Source organism: Festucalex cinctus, chromosome 7, assembly GCF_051991245.1.
Source record: "Festucalex cinctus isolate MCC-2025b chromosome 7, RoL_Fcin_1.0, whole genome shotgun sequence".
Lineage (NCBI taxonomy): Eukaryota > Metazoa > Chordata > Actinopteri > Syngnathiformes > Syngnathidae > Festucalex > Festucalex cinctus.
In genome coordinates, this window is record NC_135417.1 from 4,616,413 (window position 1) to 4,630,956 (window position 14,544).

At 29.8% G+C, this 14,544-nt stretch overlaps 1 protein-coding gene across 1 annotated transcript; it reads right to left on the minus strand.

Moving 5' to 3' along the window:
* Nucleotides 1-9,925: 9,925 nt before the first annotated feature.
* On the minus strand, nucleotides 9,926-14,496 carry gsdmeb (gasdermin Eb). The gene is made up of 10 exons (XM_077526985.1): nucleotides 14,363-14,496; nucleotides 13,903-14,170; nucleotides 13,528-13,720; nucleotides 13,274-13,445; nucleotides 12,951-13,071; nucleotides 12,711-12,833; nucleotides 10,967-11,094; nucleotides 10,719-10,896; nucleotides 10,562-10,635; nucleotides 9,926-10,474 (listed from the first exon to the last, which is right to left on the minus strand). The coding sequence occupies exons 2-10, from the start codon at nucleotides 14,105-14,107 to the stop codon at nucleotides 10,250-10,252; spliced, it is 1,419 nt and encodes a 472-aa protein (XP_077383111.1). The 5' UTR covers nucleotides 14,108-14,170; nucleotides 14,363-14,496; the 3' UTR covers nucleotides 9,926-10,249.
* Nucleotides 14,497-14,544: the final 48 nt, after the last annotated feature.

The window sequence follows — 14,544 nt, forward strand, 5'->3', positions numbered from 1 at the left end:
AAAACAAACAAAAAAACACGTTTGGTAAGACTTTTTATTATTATTATTATTATTATTTTAAATAAACGACCATGTATAGTAAGGCTTTTTTTTTTCTTTTTTAATAAACGACCATGTATAGTAAGACATTTTTTTTAAATAAACGACCATGTATAGTAAAGCTTTGTTTTTATTTTTTAAAAACGAACACGTATAGTAAGTAAACGACCATGTATAGTAAGACATTTAAAAAAAATAAATAAACGACCATGTATAGTAAGACTTTTTTTTTTTTTTAAATAAATGACCATGTATAGTAAGACTTTTTTTTTTTTTTTTAATAAATGACCATGTATAGTAAGACATTTAAAAAATAAAATAAAATAAACGACCAAGACATTTTTTTTTTTAAATAAACGACCATGTATAGTAAGGCTTTTTTTTTTTTTTTTAAATAAACGACCATGTATAGTAAGACATTTTTTTTAAATAAACGACCATGTATAGTAAGACATTTAAAAAATAAAAATAAACGACCATGTATAGTAAGACTTTTTTTTTTTTTTTTTAAATAAATGACCATGTATAGTAAGACTTTTTTTTTTTTTTTTTATAAATGACCATGTATAGTAAGACATTTAAAAAATAAAATAAAATAAACGACCAAGACATTTTTTTTTTTAAATAAACGACCATGTATAGTAAGGCTTTTTTTTTTTTTTTTTAAATAAACGACCATGTATAGTAAGACATTTTTTTTAAATAAACGACCATGTATAGTAAGACATTTAAAAAATAAAAATAAACGACCATGTACAGTAAGACATTTTTTTTTTTTTTAAATAAACGACCATGTATAGTAAGACATTTTTTTAAAATAAACGACCATGTATAGTAAGACATTTTAAAAAAAAATAAACGACCATGTACAGTAAGACATTTTTGTTTTTTAAATAAATGACCATGTATAGTAAGGCTTTTTTTTTTTTTTTTAAATAAACGACCATGTATAGTAAGACATTTAAAACATAAAATAAAATAAACGACCAAGACATTTTTTTTTTTTAAATAAACGACCATGCATAGTAAGTCATTTTTTTTAAATAAACGACCATGTATAGTAAGACATTTAAAAAATAAAATAAAATAAATGACCAAGACATTTTTTTTGTTTTAAATAAACGACCATGGATAGTAAGACATTTAAAAAAAAAATAATAATAACCATGTATAGTAAGGCTTTTTTTTTTTTTTTCAAAATAAACAACCATGTATAGTAAGACATTTTTTTTTTTAAATAAACGACCATGTAGAGTAAGACATTTTTTTTTAATAAATGACCATGTATAGTAAGCCATTTAAAAAATAAAATAAAATAAACGACCAAGACATTTTTTTTTTTTTTAAATAAACGACCATGGATAGTAAGACATCTAAAAAAATAAATAACCATGTATAGTAAGGCTTTTTTTTTTTTTTTTCAAAATAAACGACCATGTATAGTCAGGCTTTTTTTTTTTTTTTTTAATAAACGACCATGTATAGTAAGACCTTTTTTTTTTTTTTTTTTAAATAAATGACCATATATAGTAAGACATTTTTTTTTTAAATAAACGACCATGTATGCGATTGGTTGGCAACCAGTCCAGGGTGTCCCCTGCCTACTGCCCAGAGCCAGCTGAGATAGGCGCCAGCACCCCCCGCGACCCTTGTGAGGAATAAGCGGTCAGGAAAATGGATGGATGGATAAACGACCATGTATAGTAAGATATTATTTTTTAAATAAACGACCATGTATAGTAAGACCTTTTTTTTTTTTTTTAAATAAATGACCATGTATAGTAAGACATTTAAAAAATAAAATAAAATAAATGACCAAGACATTTTTTTTGTTTTAAATAAACGACCATGGATAGTAAGACATTTAAAAAAAAAATAATAATAACCATGTATAGTAAGGCTTTTTTTTTTTTTTTCAAAATAAACAACCATGTATAGTAAGACTTTTTTTTTTTTAAATAAACGACCATGTAGAGTAAGACATTTTTTTTTAATAAATGACCATGTATAGTAAGCCATTTAAAAAATAAAATAAAATAAACGACCAAGACATTTTTTTTTTTTTTAAATAAACGACCATGGATAGTAAGACATCTAAAAAAATAAATAACCATGTATAGTAAGGCTTTTTTTTTTTTTTTTTCAAAATAAACGACCATGTATAGTCAGGCTTTTTTTTTTTTTTTTAATAAACGACCATGTATAGTAAGACCTTTTTTTTTTTTTTTTTTAAATAAATGACCATATATAGTAAGACATTTTTTTTTAAAATAAACGACCATGTATGCGATTGGTTGGCAACCAGTCCAGGGTGTCCCCTGCCTACTGCCCAGAGCCAGCTGAGATAGGCGCCAGCACCCCCCGCGACCCTTGTGAGGAATAAGCGGTCAGGAAAATGGATGGATGGATAAACGACCATGTATAGTAAGATATTATTTTTTAAATAAACGACCATGTATAGTAAGACCTTTTTTTTTTTTTTTAAATAAATGACCATGTATAGTAAGACATTTTTTTTTTTTTAAATAAACGACCATGTAAAGTAAGGCTTTTATTTTTTTTTAAATAAATGACCATGTATAGTAAGGCTTTTATTTATTTTTTTAAATAAACGACCATGTATGGTAAGACTTTTTTTTTTTTTTAATAAACGACCATGTATAGTAAGACTTTTTTTTTTTTTAAATAAATGACCATGTATAGTAAGGCTTTGATTTTTTTTTAAATAAACGACCATGTATGGTAAGACTTTTTTTTTTTTTTTTTTTTTAAATAAATGACCATGTATAGTCAGGCTTTTTTTTTTTTTTTTTTTTAAATAAATGACCATGTATAGTAAGACATTTTTTTTTTTTTAAATAAACGACCATGTATAGTAAGACATTTTTTTAAATAAACGACCATGTATAGTAAAGCTTTGTTTTTCTTTTTTAAAAACGAACACGTATAGTAAGTAAACGACCATGTATAGTAAGACATTTTTAAAAAAAAATAAACGACCATGTATAGTGAGACTTTTTTTTTTTTTTTAATAAACGACCATGTATAGTCAGGCTTTTTTTTTTTTTTTTTTTTAAATAAATGACCATGTATAGTAAGACATTTTTTTTTTTTTAAATAAACGACCATGTATAGTAAGACATTTTTTTAAATAAACGACCATGTATAGTAAAGCTTTGTTTTTCTTTTTTAAAAACGAACACGTATAGTAAGTAAACGACCATGTATAGTAAGACATTTAAAAAAAAAAATAAACGACCATGTATAGTAAGACTTTTTTTTTATTTTTTAAATAAACGACCATGTATAGTAAGACATTTAAAAAATAAAATAAAATAAACGACCAAGACATTATTTTTTTTTTTAAATAAATGACCATGTATAGTAAGACTCTTTTTTAAAATAAATGACCATGTATAATAAGACATTTTTTTTTAAATAAACGACCATGTATAGTAAGACATTTTTTTTAAATAAACGACCATGTATAGTAAGACATTTTTTTTTTTTAAATAAACGACCATGTACAGTAAGACATTTTTTTTTTTAAATAAACGACCATGTACAGTAAGACATTTTTTTTTAAATAAACGACCATGTATAGTAAGACATTTAAAAAAAAAAATAAACGACCATGTACAGTAAGACATTTTTTTTTTTAAATAAACGACCATGTATAGTAAGACATTTTTTTTAAATAAACGACCATGTATAGTAAGACATTTAAAAAAAAAATAAACGACAATGTACAGTAAGACATTTTTTTTTTAAATAAACGACCATGTATAGTAAGACATTTTTGTTTTTTAAATAAATGACCATGCATAGTAAGACATTTATTTTTTAAATAAACGACCATGTATAGTAAGGCTTTTTTTTTTTTAAATAAACGACCATGTATAGTAAGACATTTAAAAAATAAAATAAAATAAACGACCAAGACATTTTTTTTGTTTTAAATAAACGACCATGGATAGTAAGACATTAAAAAAATAAATAAAATAACCATGTATAGCAGGGGTGTCAAACATAAGGCCCGGGGGCCGGATCAGGCCCGCAATGGGGTTTAATCCGGCCCGCGAGATGGTTTTGTAAAGTTAAAAAAAAAAAAAGAAAAAAAAAAAAGACTAATGTCGGCCCAATTAATCAGCCGGCCACAATCAAAGCTTATAAATTCATAATTACACAAGTAGGTCTCAGTTGAGCAATGCAACTTGTACATGGAATTGCTCTGAATGTCGTTATTTTAAACACAATTTAAAGTTAGTTTGTTTAAAAAATAAAAACATGAATCAAACACAAACATGCTGAATAAGACACATTAAACTACACATATGACAAGGATTAACGTCCTTATAACTTCATTAACGGCACCCGGCACACAATCAGTGAACAATATACAGGTTTATGCAAAAAAAAATTAGGACAATATTTGTACAGATGCGCCCCACAATTTAGGGCTGGCCCACAAATAGCGAAAATCTGCATGTAATTGACGGCAATGTTTTAAAAATTATTTTACAATTTTACCGATCCGGCCCACTTGCGAATATATTTTCCTCCATGTGGCCCCTGAGCTAATATGAGTTTGACACCCCTGATGTATAGTAAGGCTTTTTTTTTTTTTTTCAAAATAAACGACCATGTATAGTCAGGCTTTTTTTTTTTTTTTTAAATAAACGACCATGTATAGTAAGACATTTTTTTAAATAAACGACCATGTATAGTAAGACATTTAAAAAAAAAATAAACGACAATGTACAGTAAGACTTTTTTTTTTTAAATAAACGACCATGTATAGTAAGACATTTTTTTTTTTAAATAAACGACCATGTATAGTAAGGCTTTTTTTTTTTTTTAAATAAACGACCATGTATAGTAAGACATTTAAAAAATAAAATAAAATAAACGACCAAGACATTTTTTTTGTTTTAAATAAACGACCATGGATAGTAAGACATTAAAAAAATAAATAAAATAACCATGTATAGTAAGGCTTTTTTTTTTTTTTCAAAATAAACGACCATGTATAGTCAGGCTTTTTTTTTTTTTTTTAAATAAACGACCATGTATAGTAAGACTTTTTTTTTTTTTTTTTTTAAATAAATGACCATGTATAGTAAGACATTTTTTTAAAAATAAACGACCATGTATAGTAAGACCTTTTTTTTTTTTTTTAAATAAATGACCATGTATAGTAAGACATTTAAAAAATAAAATAAAATAAATGACCAAGACATTTTTTTTGTTTTAAATAAACGACCATGGATAGTAAGACATTTAAAAAAAAAATAATAATAACCATGTATAGTAAGGCTTTTTTTTTTTTTTTCAAAATAAACAACCATGTATAGTAAGACTTTTTTTTTTTAAATAAACGACCATGTAGAGTAAGACATTTTTTTTAAATAAATGACCATGTATAGTAAGCCATTTAAAAAATAAAATAAAATAAACGACCAAGACATTTTTTTTTTTTTTAAATAAACGACCATGGATAGTAAGACATCTAAAAAAATAAATAACCATGTATAGTAAGGCTTTTTTTTTTTTTTTTTCAAAATAAACGACCATGTATAGTCAGGCTTTTTTTTTTTTTTTTAATAAACGACCATGTATAGTAAGACCTTTTTTTTTTTTTTTTTTAAATAAATGACCATATATAGTAAGACATTTTTTTTTAAAATAAACGACCATGTATGCGATTGGTTGGCAACCAGTCCAGGGTGTCCCCTGCCTACTGCCCAGAGCCAGCTGAGATAGGCGCCAGCACCCCCCGCGACCCTTGTGAGGAATAAGCGGTCAGGAAAATGGATGGATGGATAAACGACCATGTATAGTAAGATATTATTTTTTAAATAAACGACCATGTATAGTAAGACCTTTTTTTTTTTTTTTAAATAAATGACCATGTATAGTAAGACATTTTTTTTTTTTTAAATAAACGACCATGTAAAGTAAGGCTTTTATTTTTTTTTAAATAAATGACCATGTATAGTAAGGCTTTTATTTATTTTTTTAAATAAACGACCATGTATGGTAAGACTTTTTTTTTTTTTTAATAAACGACCATGTATAGTAAGACTTTTTTTTTTTTTAAATAAATGACCATGTATAGTAAGGCTTTGATTTTTTTTTAAATAAACGACCATGTATGGTAAGACTTTTTTTTTTTTTTTTTTTTTAAATAAATGACCATGTATAGTCAGGCTTTTTTTTTTTTTTTTTTTTAAATAAATGACCATGTATAGTAAGACATTTTTTTTTTTTTAAATAAACGACCATGTATAGTAAGACATTTTTTTAAATAAACGACCATGTATAGTAAAGCTTTGTTTTTCTTTTTTAAAAACGAACACGTATAGTAAGTAAACGACCATGTATAGTAAGACATTTAAAAAAAAAAATAAACGACCATGTATAGTAAGACTTTTTTTTTATTTTTTAAATAAACGACCATGTATAGTAAGACATTTTTTTTAAATAAATGACCATGTATAGTAAGACATTTAAAAAATAAAATAAAATAAACGACCAAGACATTATTTTTTTTTTTAAATAAATGACCATGTATAGTAAGACTCTTTTTTAAAATAAATGACCATGTATAATAAGACATTTTTTTTTAAATAAACGACCATGTATAGTAAGACATTTTTTTTAAATAAACGACCATGTATAGTAAGACATTTTTTTTTTTTAAATAAACGACCATGTACAGTAAGACATTTTTTTTTTTAAATAAACGACCATGTACAGTAAGACATTTTTTTTTAAATAAACGACCATGTATAGTAAGACATTTAAAAAAAAAAATAAACGACCATGTACAGTAAGACATTTTTTTTTTTAAATAAACGACCATGTATAGTAAGACATTTTTTTTAAATAAACGACCATGTATAGTAAGACATTTAAAAAAAAAAATAAACGACAATGTACAGTAAGACATTTTTTTTTTAAATAAACGACCATGTATAGTAAGACATTTTTGTTTTTTAAATAAATGACCATGCATAGTAAGACATTTATTTTTTAAATAAACGACCATGTATAGTAAGGCTTTTTTTTTTTAAATAAACGACCATGTATAGTAAGACATTTAAAAAATAAAATAAAATAAACGACCAAGACATTTTTTTTTGTTTTAAATAAACGACCATGGATAGTAAGACATTAAAAAAATAAATAAAATAACCATGTATAGCAGGGGTGTCAAACATAAGGCCCGGGGGCCGGATCAGGCCCGCAATGGGGTTTAATCCGGCCCGCGAGATGGTTTTGTAAAGTTAAAAAAAAAAAAAGAAAAAAAAAAAAGACTAATGTCGGCCCAATTAATCAGCCGGCCACAATCAAAGCTTATAAATTCATAATTACACAAGTAGGTCTCAGTTGAGCAATGCAACTTGTACATGGAATTGCTCTGAATGTCGTTATTTTAAACACAATTTAAAGTTAGTTTGTTTAAAAAATAAAAACATGAATCAAACACAAACATGCTGAATAAGACACATTAAACTACACATATGACAAGGATTAACGTCCTTATAACTTCATTAACGGCACCCGGCACACAATCAGTGAACAATATACAGGTTTATGCAAAAAAAAATTAGGACAATATTTGTACAGATGCGCCCCACAATTTAGGGCTGGCCCACAAATAGCGAAAATCTGCATGTAATTGACGGCAATGTTTTAAAAATTATTTTACAATTTTACCGATCCGGCCCACTTGCGAATATATTTTCCTCCATGTGGCCCCTGAGCTAATATGAGTTTGACACCCCTGATGTATAGTAAGGCTTTTTTTTTTTTTTTCAAAATAAACGACCATGTATAGTCAGGCTTTTTTTTTTTTTTTTAAATAAACGACCATGTATAGTAAGACATTTTTTTTAAATAAACGACCATGTATAGTAAGACATTTAAAAAAAAAATAAACGACAATGTACAGTAAGACTTTTTTTTTTTAAATAAACGACCATGTATAGTAAGACATTTTTTTTTTTAAATAAACGACCATGTATAGTAAGGCTTTTTTTTTTTTTTAAATAAACGACCATGTATAGTAAGACATTTAAAAAATAAAATAAAATAAACGACCAAGACATTTTTTTTGTTTTAAATAAACGACCATGGATAGTAAGACATTAAAAAAATAAATAAAATAACCATGTATAGTAAGGCTTTTTTTTTTTTTTCAAAATAAACGACCATGTATAGTCAGGCTTTTTTTTTTTTTTTTAAATAAACGACCATGTATAGTAAGACTTTTTTTTTTTTTTTTTTTAAATAAATGACCATGTATAGTAAGACATTTTTTTAAAAATAAACGACCATGTATAGTGAGACATTTTTTTTTCTAAATAAACTACCATGTATAGAAAGGCTTTTTTTTTTTTTTTTAAATAAACGACCATGTATAGTAAGACATCTTTTTTTTTTTTTTAATAAACGACCATGTATAGTAAGACTTTTTTTTTTTTTTTTTTAATAAACGACCATGTATAGTAAGGCTTTTTTTTTTTTTTTTTTTAATAAACGACCATGTATGGTAAGACTTTTTTTTTTTTTTTTTTTTAAATAAATGACCATGTATAGTGAGACCTTTTTTTTTTTTTTTTTTTTAAATAAATGACCATGTATAGTAAGACATTTTTTTTTTTGAAATAAACGACAATGTATAGTAAGACTCTTTTTTTTTTTTTTAAATAAATGACCATGTATAGTAAGACATTTTTTTTTTAAATAAACGACCATGTATAGTAAGTCCTTTTTTTTTTTTTTTTTAAATAAATGACCATGTATAGTAAGACATTTAAAAAAATAAATAAATGACCATGTATAGTAAGACATTTAAAAAAATAAAAATAAACGACCATGTATAGTAAGTCCTTTTTTTTTTTTTTAAATAAACGACCATGTATAGTAAGACATTTTTTTTTATATATATAAACGACCATGTATAGTAAGACTCTTTTTTTTTTTTTAAATAAATGACCATGTATAGTAAGACATTTTTTTTAAATAAACGACCATGTATAGTAAGTCCTTTTTTTTTTTTTTTTTTAAATAAATGACCATGTATAGTAAGACATTTAAAAAATAAAAAATAAATGACCATGTATAGTAAGACATTTTTTTTTTTAAATAAACGACCATGTATAGTAAGACATTTTTTTTTTTTTAAATAAACGACCATGTATAGTAAGACATTTTTTTTTATATATATAAATGACCATGTATAGTAAGATATTTTTTTTTAAATAAACGACCATGTATAGTAAGACATTTTTTTTTTAAATAAACGACCATGTATAGTAAGGCTTTTTTTTTTTAAATAAACGACCATGTATAGTAAGATATTTTTTTTTAAATAAACGACCATGTATAGTAAGACATTTTTTTTTTTAAATAAACGACCATGTATAGTAAGGCTTTTTTTTTTTTTTTTAAATAAACGACCATGTATAGTAAGGCTTTTTTTTTTTAAATAAACGACCATGTATAGTAAGATATTTTTTTTTAAATAAACGACCATGTATAGTAAGACATTTTTTTTTTAAATAAACGACCATGTATAGTAAGGCTTTTTTTTTTTTTTAAATAAATGACCATGTATAATAAGGCTTTTTTTTTTTAAATAAACGACCATGTATAGTAAGATATTTTTTTTAAATAAATGACCATGTATAGTAAGACATTTTTTTTTTTAAATAAACGACCATGTATAATAAGGCTTTTTTTTTTTTTTAAATAAACGACCATGTATAGTAAGACCTTTTTTAAAAAATATAAATGACCATGTATAGTAAGACATTTTCTTTTTTAAATAAACGACCATGTATAGTAAGACATTTTTTTTTTTAAATAAACGACCATGTAGAGTAAGACATTTTATTATTTTTTTTAAATAAACGACCATAAGGCTTAGAAAATTAGGCTTACACTTCCAACAACCAAGGTAATTAATACTTTTTTAATATTTTTAGACAGAAGTGCAAAAGGGTTAAACATTTAATGACATAAAAATCGATAGTGTATCAAATAGAATTAATAAAGTCATAAAAACAGCAACAGAGCACATTTACACACATTAAAAAGTGAATTGCTACAATTTAAAAAGTTGGTTAAAGAGCTTATTGGGTGCTTTTCAATTTTGATGATTGCTCTTATTAACGAATGACTTGTTAGTGGGGGTTACGTTTTAAACCAGTGAGTGGAGGCCTCTGAGAGCGATGCACATGATGAGCGGTCGGTTTCCCGCTTGCTGCATCTGCTTGATTTGGCTCCTCGCCGTGTCGCCGTCCCTCTGCAGGCTCACGCCAGACGAGGCGAACAGATGTTGCATGCCAGACAAGACGTCCTCTGGCAGCGCGGACACCTCCGCGCCGCTCGCCGGCGACTCCCTGCTTCCCGACAAGTGCTGTACCTACAACAGATGTGCGAGAAAATCAAAAACCTCATTAAAAAAAAGTTGGTGTGGTTGTGATTGTTATTTTTTTTTTTTTTAACAAACCAGAAGCTCCATGATTTTTAACACGTCGGGACTGCTGCAGACTCTCAGGGCGGCAAGACTATCACAAGTCAGTTCTGGAAGAAAACAAATGTGCACTTAAGATTTGAGAAAGTATGCAAAAGAGCACGTTAAGAGAAAACACAAAAAAATAACTCACCATCCAAAGCACTAATAATGAGATGAAGCGCGCTGAGGAGCGACACAGAACGTTCCGTCTGTGCTTCTGACAAACGTTCCGCCTCTTTCAGCACTTCCAAAACAGGCTGGATGCTTCGTTTGTGCGCCTCCGAAACGTCGGCCATGTTAGCGCTCTTTTCCAGAAGCGTCCGATCCAGCTGAGAGAGACGAGGGAGGATCCCAAGTCATCGTGACGTCAAGCCGTCAAAAGCATTTGAGTCGACTCACCAGACTCTGAAGAGCGCCGAGGGCTGCTCTGTCTTGCGTGAGCGCCGTGATGCCCTTGAGCAGGGACGACCTGCTGGAGGCGGGAAGAGCTGCCAGCAGCTGGAAATGAGCGCGCAGATTCTCCAGTTCTGAAAATGTCATCGAGAGACAGCAACAAACATTTGAGATAACAGACACATTTGTCAAACTTAATGTGTTGCGTATTTAATGCTGCATTCAAGGATGGTCGTTAAAAAACAAATAAACAAACACACAAAAAAAAATATGTATAGTAAGTTTGTTTTGTTTTTTCCAATATACCGTGTTCAGAAAGCATTTTTTGAGTAAGGTGCTTAAAAATAAATAAATAAATAAATAAATTAATTAAAAAAAAAAAAAAAAAAAAAAAAAAGACGACCATGAAGCCGGACTTTTCCGAGTTCAAACCAGGAAGTGTGTACGGAAACGCCACCTCGAACACGGAAATTCCACTTATGAAGTCAGAAAAAAATAAATAAAATGGACCCGACTTCATTGACGCGCTGCAATGTGACGTCACGCTGAATGGCAAAACACAATTTACTCGAGTATAAAACTAGATAGCTTTCTTCCTTCGTAAATATTCAACATAACTTCACGTAACACAGCGTACGTGACAGTATGCCTGCTATCTCCCCGCATGAAATTATACGGTGAACAACTGAAATGTATGAAATCAGATAAAAACAATAAATGAAGCAAAATTGCGAGCAGGTAAGTTTGCTGGAGCTCAAAATGAGTTTTGCGGAGCAAAATAAAAAAAACTATTTACTACTATCCGCCATTTTTGTTGTTTACTGTCGAACGCTTTCAGGTCGGAACTGGAAAAAAAACCCAACTTGTCATATATATTAATAATGCAAAGAATTTCTATTATATTCTATTATCTTCCACGTCGATCGTCATCTGTCTTGTTTGTATTATACTGCCCCCAGGTGGCCAAAAGGAGCAGCACAATGTCAATTGAATTGAAGCTAAAACGTGGTGAAAATTGTTCAATTCTTTATATTCTATTATTGAATTATGTCATTACTGTGTTTTTATAAATGAAATCATAATAATACAATTCCAATACAATACAATGCTGATTGCTATTCTTTTGTTTTTGTATTGGGAGGCTGCAATGGTCTATTTGCATTTTCATGCAGTCCATGTTTACATATCATTATTTCATGAAAAGTTTGATTGCATTATTGTAATGTGACTTACGACTTACTAAGTTATGTTTATGCTACACTTATTTGGTAGAATATTAAGTTGTCATAGTAAACGCTTAAAAGACTTCAAGTCAAAGTGTTTAGCAAATCTAATTGAAGAAGATAAAAAACTGCTTTCATATTAATGTATGGCTCATTTTAGCATTATGTATGAAAACAAAACATTTAAGTAGAACAAACCTAATTGTTTATTGTAATACAAATTAATTTATTGCATTTGTTTGTTAAAAATACACGAGAAGAGGACTTTGTAAACAATAAATAATTGCATTTTAAATCGCAATTGTAATAATTTGACTAATGTGTTTTTTGTAAACAAAAAGTTAGCGGTGCATAAAATAAATGTGGAGTCATTCTTGTGAGTAGCCTACACTTGAAAGCTCTTAGTTACCATGGTAACCAAAGACATTCAAAAACATTTTCATCTGCCTGACATATTTGTACGCACTTTGAAAAGACTTGTAAGTGTTCAACTAAGTCATGTGAGTGCAGAGTCACCAACAACTGACCTCGTGTAAGATGGCTGACGCCCGGATTGTTTTGCCCACCAGGAGCTCCAGTGACACTCATCAGACTTTTCTGGGTGGGGCCGTCCACCTCGAAGCCCCCCTTGTTTGACATCAGACACAGCTCTGCGGAAAACAAATCTTTTATATAGATTTGTACAGGTGCAGCTTATTTTTAATCATCTGAATGCAGACATCCCAAAAACGTAAAAACAATATTTATTATGACTGATGTCTCCTCACCGTAGCGCCCATCGTGCTTGACCTCGAGATCAATGAGGGCATAGGCCAAGGTGGTGTTGGTGGGAATCTCCATGGTAACGTTGCTGTCTTTGCTAAGGCTGCCATTGTCTTTCAGCGACACCTGCACAAACTCGCAAATTCAACACGGTGGTCTTCTTAAAGGCAACAAATTTCTTCAAGTAGGTCAAAATTGATTTGTAAATACGTCATGCGACCTCCAAATGAACCCAATGTGAGGTTCAACTGTGGCCTAAGTTGTAGTAAAACGTAAGTAAAGATTAGATAATGGTGGTAAACACGTTTGTGAAGAGTTCCAAGTTGACCTTTGGACTCTTGGGCTCGCAGAGGCTGAGCGTCCCCGTACACTGTTCTGCCTGCTGGACCTCCTCGATGACGCTGCACGGCTGGCTGGTCACGATGCGCTCCTTGACCACACCAAACACTTGACGCTTCTTCTTGATCTGCTGGATCAGGCAGTGTGACATGTCCAGCAACCTAAAAAAAAAACAACAGCAGCACATGACATACAGAAATCCTGCGTCGAAATTCAAGAAACGCCGTTCAAGTGGACGCCAACCTGTTTTTGGAATCTTGCAGCAGCCTGCGCACATCGACTTCGTCCTTCTTCAAACTGCCAAATGAGAACTGGAGTTTGGAAGAGTCTTTGCCTTCCATGTTGACGTTGGAATGGATGAACGTGGCGTCCATCGTCCCTTGAATGTTGTCGCCGTATGTCCCGTTGTACTTGATGAAGTCCGTCTCGGTTAAAACTACAGATGAAGACGCAAGTCAAGTTCATAGACGACGACTTTGCCACAATATTGACAAACAACAAATCCAATAGGGCTGCACAATATATAAAAAAAAAAATATCGATATGGCAATATTGGCCTATGCAATATGCATATCGCAAAGGTTTAACAAGGTTTAGGTTCTGACGAGGCTTGTTTACCTGGCGTGATAGGCGTGTCTCCTGTGAGGATGTCGTTGAGGTTAAAGTCAGTGGGCAGATGTTTGGGCTTCTGCCAGAACCAGAAGCGTTTCTGGCTCACCACCACAGTGAGAAGAGCGATGGAGTCGTTGAGGCTCCTCACCGGGATCAACAAACCTCCGGGGTCCACCTCCTCCACAAAATTCCTGGTGGCTTTGGCGAACATCTCGCCGGCCCGGAAGTTGCGAGACTGCTCGTTCACAGGCAGTACACACACGCGCGGCAAACCCTTCAATGCCAAAAGAAGTTATAATTTACTTAAAAACACACATTTTCTCAGCGCGTCTTCGATGGAAAAAATTGACGGACCACGAGAACAATGGCTACGAGCTAGCATCACCACCACCAACAACAACGGAGATTTACCAATTATCCAAAAAACAGAAGTAGAGAACATGAAAAAAAAGTTACATTAAGTTACCGTTTTCACCAAATCGTGTTACGTCGAAGAAGCAACCGAGACACTTTTTGCAAAGACAGTCATTAAGAACTCTCACTCAACGACTCAAGACAGAAGTGATTGTGAAGACTCCGCACAAAGGACCCACCTAGGCCACGCCCACTCCGGAAGTAGACGACGAGTTGTTTTAAGGTATTAATTAA